The sequence below is a fragment of the Glycine soja genome, chromosome 13 (assembly GCF_004193775.1).
Source record: "Glycine soja cultivar W05 chromosome 13, ASM419377v2, whole genome shotgun sequence".
NCBI classification, from domain to species: domain Eukaryota; kingdom Viridiplantae; phylum Streptophyta; class Magnoliopsida; order Fabales; family Fabaceae; genus Glycine; species Glycine soja.
Window position 1 is genome coordinate 95,349 of NC_041014.1, and position 8,698 is coordinate 104,046.

Genomic DNA, 8,698 nt, shown 5'->3' on the forward strand with positions numbered 1-8,698 from the left:
AGATCATATAAGTTAAATAAAAATAAAATTAAAACTAGATTCATATAGTTAAATAATGATTTTCAAAATTGAATCAGATCAACCAGTTAAATTGGATGACCCTCCAAAAGAACCAATAAAAAATGAGTGGAACTAGTAAAACAATTAAAATCAATGTTTTCACTAGATGGATTAATTCAACAAAATTCAAGTTTTTTTTACCTTTTAGTAAAGAATGATAATTATTTTTGTCTCAATATTTTCAAACTTGAATCAATCGTCAATTTGGTCGGAGTACTAAGTCACTGAGTTAAGATCAATGACTATGACTTAGTAATTGATATGCATGATTCGATTTATATTAAAAAATATTTAAATTTATAACTTATGAGCTTTTATACTTTCAAAATCATTAAAAAAAATAATCAAATCATAGTGTATTTAATAAATTATAATTATAATAAAATCTAGGGATATTTATTAGTTTTTGTCGATTTTTACCATTTTTTATTGTTTTTTTTTGCTGAATTTAAGTGTTTTTTCTTACTAATTTTGGCTTTTTTCTAGTGATTTTTAGCAAATTTTTATGTTTTTCAGTGTTTTTATGGTTTCGAGAGATATTTAACAAGTTTTTGTGATTTTCAATTTTTTTGTATTTTATTGTTGATTTCCAATGTTTTTCAGTGATATTTTGATGGTTTTGATTGATTTTTAATTGTTTTTGCTTTTTTTTATCATGCGTTATATTTAACATTTTTGTTTATTTACTATTATTTTGAACCTTTTGGCTAATTTTGAGTATCTTTTAACTATTTTTATGTGTTTAGTGATTTATAAGTGTTTTTGCTGTTTTTTTGTGATGATATTCAGTGTGTTTTAGAAGGTTTTTGATGATTTTCAGTGATTTTTTGTTGTAGTTTTTGGATAATTTTGAGTGTGTTTTAGTAATTTTTAATTTTTTTTAGTGATTTAGCTATTTTTTATGTTTCAACTATTTTTAGAAAGTTTTTGTTGATGTTTAGTGATTTTTTGTAGTTTATTGTTGATTTTGATTGTTTTAAGCATTTCATTTGTATATTTGTTAGTGATTTCACTATTTTTAATGGTATTTAGTAGTTTTTATTGATTTTTGTAATTTTTTTATATTTTTTGAGCAATTTTTTTATCGATGTTTGAGTATTTCCATTGTTTTTTATTTTTAGAGTTTTTTTAGTGTTTGGTTGATTTCAAGTGTTTTTTTGCAAAAAATTCAACATTTCTTTTAGTGATTATTAATTATTTTTGTTGTTTTTTTTATGGTTTTAATCCATATTTTATTTTTTTATTTTAAGAATTTTTTATATTTTTTGGGGGTTTTAGGGTATGAGTTGGGGTTTGGAGGTTAAATTTTGGTGTTTGGGGTTGGGTCTAGGAGGTTAAAGGTTTAGGATCTAGGGTCAAGGATTGAGGATCTGGGATCCCGAGTTTAAGATTTAGGGTGCAAGATGTAGTAGCATGTAGAGTTTAGGATTTAGGATTTAGAATCCAATATATAAATATAAAGCTTACATAGATTTTCTCAGAGATTACTTTGTAGTTTCTTGTAATTTTTCACATTTTTATTTTATTGCTCACATCGATATTCTTTTACTTCTGTAAAAAGAACATGTGCATTATTAACTACAATTCAAAGTAAAATATGAAACTCCCCTTTATTGCCTATTAGAGTAGAAGAGTATAATTACTCATTTTATGTTTTTTAATTATGATAGTTAACTTTGTTAGTTCACTCAACTAGCGTAAGTAAGTTCATAGTTACTAATGCTAGTTGCAAAAATTGTCTAACTCTAGTATAAATACTAGAGATGTAACTGCTTAGAATTTTTGGTGTAAGGATTCGAGGTTTATCAATTTAGGAGTTTTGGTCTTGGGGTGTAGTGTGTAGGGTTGGGGTTGTAGGGCTTAGGATATATGAATTAGGATTTATGGTTTAGGGTTTAATGGTTTGAGGTTTATCAATTTAGGGGTTTTAGGGTTGGGGTTGTAGGGCTTAGTATATATGGATTAGGGTTTTGAGTTTAAGGATTTGGGGTTTATCAATTTAGGGGTTTTGGGGTTGGGGTGTAGTGTGTAGGGTTGGTGTTATATGGTTTTTGGTTTTGTAGTTTAGGATTTAGGGTTTGAAGTTTGGGGTTTAGGAAAATGTAACCGTGTATTTAGGTTGTTATACGTGTGTGTGTGGTTTTGTAAGAAATTAAATCCTCACTTGCTTTTATATAAATTAAAAAAAATAAGTTTTTAGTTATTATATTTAACTGCCTTTTCTATTTTGATTTTGATGTTTTTTTAGTCTATTTTAGTGTTAGATTTTTCTCACTAAACATATTAGATTGGTATTTAAGCCTATATGAGTGTTATATGTTAATACATGTTAAAAAAAATTGAGATGCCAAAATATGAAACAAAGATACATATATGAATAAGAACTTAATTAATCCATGAAAAATATTTAAAATTAAAAAATGTTGATGAAATAAGGCTTTTGTTACAAATCTTTATCATTTGAAGAATATTTTAAAGATACGAAATTAAAATAATGTTGATGAAAAAAGGCTTTTGTTACAAATCTTTGTCATTTAAAGAATATTTTAGAGATATAAAATTAAAAATTTATATCATTTTTTACCTATATTAAAGTTTTAAGATATTGCCATCTACGATGGAGTTTTGGCAATAACTATAATGGATCGATTAGGAGATTCCTAATTTAATGCAAAATATTATATTTTAGAAAAACATCTAATGGGATTTTATATTTTAGAAGAACATATCGATAAGGAGATTCCCATTTGATATTATTCTAAAACCTAAACGTTAAAAAACTAAATATACACGCATAACAACTGAATACACCGATACATTTCCGTCAGCAGAACCACGCATTCAGTTCCCTTATTATTCTTCGTCTTCAACGTAATTGCCCTTTTCTTATCAGCTAAGCATATTCAATTAGCGTGCTTAATCTGCGATCAGGTGAGTTTCCAAATGGCGGAGAATGTGAAAGGATCGAAGCTTCCCATGGAAGGAAAGCGTAACATCCTTATCACAAGTGCCTTGCCTTACGTTAATAATGTTCCTCACCTCGGCAATATCATCGGATGTATGTCCCTCTCTCTCAACATTATTGAATTTTATGGTGTTTGTCTCTTATTGAAATTCACCACTCATCATCATATAGAGAGTAATGCATGTATTGGATTGATTATGATTAGGTGTGTTAAGTGCTGATGTGTTTGCTCGGTACTGTCGACTTCGGGGTTACAATGCTATTTACATTTGTGGCACTGATGAGTATGGAACAGCCACAGAAACTAAAGCCATGGAAGAAAATTGCTCCCCCAAAGAAATTTGTGACAAGTATGTGTGTTCTAAATTTTAATATTTTAATATTCTTTTTTGTAAAACTTGTGACAAGTATGTTATCGGAGGAGTCTGACACAGTGATAAAACTGTGTTTTGGTTTGGCCACGAGAAAATAGATGTTTAAATATTCATCTTTTGTAAAATTTACGATGGCAAAGATTTTTTTATTATGATATGCATTTTGTATTTTGCAAGTCTATATTTCATGATGTGGTGGACTAAACTTGCGAGTCTATGGCTTTATATTTTCCTTACACTCACTCGTTCCTTGAGTAGAATAATATAATACTCTTAATTCTCTGTGTATTTGTAGATACCATGCTATTCACAAGGAGGTCTACAATTGGTTCAATATAAGTTTTGATGAATTTGGGCGGACGTCATGCCCTCAGCAAACTGAAGTTTGTCATGCAATTTTTAAAAGTATATATGACAAGTGGCTCTCCGAGAACACAATACAGCAGGTAGTGTCTGTATTTAATTGTTTTTTGTTGACATCATTGTTCTTTCCTAGATGAGTGCTAGTCCTGGCATAACCGTAAAGTTGTGCATTGGTGATCGTTTGATCATAAGTTCAAATTTGGAACTATCTATTTATACATGCAAGGAGAAGACTGCAGACAATAACCTCTTCCTTACCTCCGCAAAAGTGAAGAGCCTTAAGCAATGGAGTATAGATGTTTTTGTTGTTCTTTCCTATGTGGTTGAAAGTTGAAGGGGAGTCTCCCGATTTAATTTCAAGGATGCGATTATTATACTTTGCTTTAATTAAATTCCTATCGTATTTCAGCTTTACTGCGACAGTTGTGAAAGATTCTTAGCTGATAGGCTTGTGGAGGGTACCTGCCCGACTCAGGGGTGCAAATATGATTCTGCTCGAGGAGACCAATGTGAGAAATGTGGAAAGCTTCTAAATCCGACAGAATTGAAAAATCCCAGATGCAAGGTATTAACCTCCCCTCCCCCCTTTCTTGTAAATTTTAACTCTAGGTTTTGCTAATTGATTAATTAATGTACTAGTACAGTTTTATAGTTGTTGAAGTACATGAAAGTTGAGAAATTCTTAAGTAATATTTTTTTACTTCTGTAATAGGTTTGTGAGAAACCTCCTCGTATTCGCGATACAGACCACTTGTTTCTTGAACTCCCCTTATTGAAAGATAGATTGGAAAAATACATCAGTGAGATGTCCGTGGTCGGTGGATGGAGTCAGAATGCTATCCAAACAACAAATTCGTGGCTTAGAGAAGGATTAAGGTCCCGTTGTATTACAAGGGATCTAAAGTGGGGGGTTTCTGTTCCACATGAAAAATACAGCGACAAGGTCAGTTTTTCTATTGAATTTTTCAAAATTTTAGTTATTTTTATTTATTAATTTTATAATTTGTGTTAAACATTGGAAGGTTTTCTATGTTTGGTTTGATGCTCCTATTGGATATGTCTCAATTACTTCGTGCTACACACGTGATTGGGAGAAATGGTGGAAAAATCCAGAGAATGTGGAGTTGTATCAATTTATGGGCAAGGACAATGTGCCATTCCATACAGTAAGTTGTTGTTTTTATACAATTTGTGGATGTATATGCTATTATATGCTTTTATGTTCATTGAGATAATGTAAGTCAGTATTTTGTTTTCTATCATTTTCCCTCACTGATTTGTGATTCTTCGGTCATGCTAAAAGTTTCATCTGTTAAAATTTCTTTGTAACCCAATGGAATTTATCCTTCAAGTGATGTTTCCATCTACTCTACTTGCAACCGGTGAAAATTGGACTTTAATGAAGACTATTAGCGTTACTGAATACTTGAATTATGAAGCAGGTTACTTATCTATTTTGCAATAGATTGTCAATGAGAGCTAGTTTTATTATGCTTCTACAAAAACACGTATATAGATATGGGAATGAAATGAATCAAAGAGGTAAAATAAACAAATTTTATTTGCATTAGTTAAAATTAACTTATGTATTGAACTTGTTAGGAATCAAATATTTATCTCAATTGAAAAGATCCCATAGTTAGAAGTTATCCAAAATGGGTCCAATGATGCATATTGCCAGATAGCTTACTTTCTATAGATAATGATTCACATTTGAACATTATGAAGTAACTCAATTTTACTGAAAATTTACTTTTAGGGAAGTTTTCTAAGAGCAAAGGTATCGGGGTATTTGGTAATGATGTGAAAGATACTAACATTCCAGTTGAAGTATGGAGATATTACTTACTCACAAATAGGCCTGAGGTAATTCTATTTTAAACATACTTTATCAATTTTGTTTTACCTTTCTTGTCTCTTGTGAAACATTAATGGATATTCTATTCTCTTCCCATTTATTAAATCTTTGAATGTGATTATGCGTTGTAGGTATCAGATACATTATTTACATGGCCTGACTTGCAAGCTAAATTAAACAGTGAGTTGCTGAATAATTTGGGCAACTTCATTCACCGGGTTTTGAGTTTTATTGCCAAGCCTGCAGGTTAGTCGAACTCTTGTCATTTTTTCTTCAAGTGTTGACTGATTAGCTGTTATAAATTTTTAGAGATTACATTAATTACCGCTATGACTATATCTTGGGACTATATTGATTAATAGTTGTCTTTGAAACTTTTGGAAAGTCTAAAGATCTATTATGTTGGAGAATAAACCTTTGTGCACTCACGCACAGATATGAACAGAGAATATGTTTCAATGAAGCTTGTGTGTATTTTCTTATCAAGCACTTACACATATGCACCTTTATATAGTGCTTTTATCAAAAACTGCTACAGCAGAAAACAGAAACCAGTATAAAACTAACACTCTAACCAACTACTACTAATAATACCCTTACTTATATTTGAATTAAACTCAAAGTTATTTTTTCGTTATTCTGTTATTATTAAAGTTATTTCATTTGTTGCTTCTTCTTGTTTAATGCACACATTACTTTGTCTTGTAAAGGTCGAGGATATGATTCTGTTATTCCCTCTATTCCTGATGATGTAAGTGGCGAATCCCATATTCAGACCAAAATATTTGCTGATAAAGTTGTGGCATATATAGACCAATACATAGAAGCAATGGAGAAGGTAGCCTATCCCCCTTTTGAAACAATATGGCATTGTAATTACTAGACAGTTTGATGACATTTCTTTTTGCAATTTGTTAAGGTTAAACTTAAGCAAGGATTGAAAACTGCAATGAGCATATCCAGCGAAGGAAATGCATATCTGCAGGTAACTTTGGAGTTGTTATATTGCATCCCCCCACCCCCCACAACACAATTCATTATTTTATACTATATACATGTTAAATGGCTGCCTAAGTTCTGAATTTTTTCCCAACTAAATTTATAGGAAGCTGAATTCTGGCGCCTTTACAAGGAAAATAGACCTCTTTGCTCCCTTGTCATGAAAACTGCAGTTGGGATTGTGTATCTTCTTGCTTGTTTGTTAGAACCTTTTATCCCATCTTTCACTCGTGAAGTAAGATAACTTCCCTGGGTATCTATATTGCACTTATGACAATATGTTTTAATATTGGTTACTTATTTCAAGACATATATTCTCAGTACTTGTCTGTTTTCTGGCATTGAAGGTATTTAAGCAGCTAAATTTGCCTGCGGTGACACATGTCTCACTTTGTCAAGACAAAGGAGATATTGATAGGGTAAAAAGACCCTGGGATATCATAAGTGCTGGTCATAAAATTGGAACACCCGAGCCATTGTTCAGGGAACTTGTAAGTGGTTTGCTTTCTGAAAATTAGTAAAGAGATTCAAGTTGTGCTTTTACTTTATTGTCATTGATGTGTTTAAAATTGTTAACCAGAAAGATGAAGAAGTGGAGTTCTATAGGAAGAAGTTTGCAGGAAGTCAAGCTGATAGGACTGTGCGGGCAGAGGCCGAAGCTGAAAATGTTGCTGGGCAGTTGAAGAAAACGAAACTTTCAATAATTGGAAAAGAGGAAATTAGTCTTAACCCCTAGAGAAAAACAGATATATTCTTGCTTCTTTAGTTCCGTGATGGACATATATCCAGCTAGTTAAACTTATACTTTGAGGAATAAATCAATAACCGTTCTTATAAGACATAAGTGGAAGCAGTTTGTAATTTTTAATGAAGTGATTTGGAAGTTGAATTTTAATTAATTTTTAGGTTTAAATAAATCGTATCAGGAGAATAATATTTATTTTATATGCACTTACCATTTCCTACAAAGATTAATTATTACTCTTAATATAAACTAGTTTGTACTAATGTTATATTAAAAAATACGCTAAAAAAATAGCTGACTTATCTATGATGTCTAATACATTGTGTGCACGGCATACTATATAAAAAAAGTATTAACTTAATCAAGAATACAAATTAATTAATTTTAAAATAATTGCCAATGAAAACAAGTTTTGTTTGTGTATGTATTTCCAAGTGCAGAGCGGAAACAAGTATTAACTTGACATAATGGTAAATTTTATTACTTAATTTTTATTATTTTATAAATTTTATTTCTGAAATTGTATTTTTGTAAATTTATCATTCAAATTTTTATTTTTTGTGCATTTGATCACTTTTTGATATTAGTTGTAATTGATGTAATTATAAATGATGTAGAAAATCGACTTTTTACATCAATTATAATCACAACCAACATAGAAAATCAGTTTTTTACATCAATTATAACAACAATCATTATATAAAAATTTAGAAAGTAACTTTTTACATTATTTTGTTACCGAAGTGATGTTAAAATTAACAAAAATTGGAAATTTTAATGGTATAATTTATGTAATGTTAAAAGTTGGATGGTAAAATTTATGGGAAAAAAACTTAAGTGGTAAATTCCATTAAATTATGAAAGTTAGGTGGTAAAATGTGTAAAAATAAAACTTTGGTGGTAAAATTTACAAAATAATGACAGTTTGGTGGTAATATTTACAATTAAACCTATTAACTTAACTCAACAACGAAAACTTATCACATGTTTGGGATGATTTTCAGTTTTGAGTATCAAAATTTTTAAAAATAACAACTAATTAAAATGATTAATTTTAAATAAACTCATTTTGAAACTTTTATATTGTATGAAAATTATTTTAAGAGTGTTTTTGTGTGATAATGATGATCGTGGTGATGTTAGCAAGAGTGACGACGACAAAGATACCAATGGTGATCATAGTGACGGTGATGGTGGAAGTGACATTGGTTTTGGCGATGAACCTCACCATTGGGCCAGACCTTAATAGTATAGACCCATCTACATCCAACAGTTTTCTTACCAGGAGGAAGGGAAACAAGTTCCCAAGTACCATTATTTTTAATAGTATGCAT

At 30.2% G+C, this 8,698-nt stretch overlaps 1 protein-coding gene across 1 annotated transcript; it reads left to right on the forward strand.

The window, feature by feature from the left end:
* Positions 1-2,830: 2,830 nt before the first annotated feature.
* Positions 2,831-7,514, forward strand: LOC114381492 (methionine--tRNA ligase, cytoplasmic-like). The gene is made up of 14 exons (XM_028340763.1): positions 2,831-3,118; positions 3,231-3,375; positions 3,695-3,845; positions 4,172-4,327; positions 4,475-4,705; positions 4,785-4,928; positions 5,114-5,204; positions 5,522-5,628; positions 5,752-5,866; positions 6,331-6,458; positions 6,540-6,605; positions 6,726-6,854; positions 6,967-7,110; positions 7,200-7,514. The coding sequence occupies exons 1-14, from the start codon at positions 3,004-3,006 to the stop codon at positions 7,353-7,355; spliced, it is 1,878 nt and encodes a 625-aa protein (XP_028196564.1). The 5' UTR covers positions 2,831-3,003; the 3' UTR covers positions 7,356-7,514.
* Positions 7,515-8,698: the final 1,184 nt, after the last annotated feature.

Bases quoted from the DNA above. Each gene is read 5' to 3' on its own strand.
- LOC114381492 (XM_028340763.1), top strand. From the start codon at position 3,004: ATGGCGGAGAATGTGAAAGGATCGAAGCTTCCCATGGAAGGAAAGCGT. The intron at 3,376-3,694 runs GTATGTGTGTTC...GTGTATTTGTAG, and splicing joins CCCAAAGAAATTTGTGACAA to ATACCATGCTATTCACAAGG. The intron at 7,111-7,199 runs GTAAGTGGTTTG...ATTGTTAACCAG, and splicing joins AGCCATTGTTCAGGGAACTT to AAAGATGAAGAAGTGGAGTT.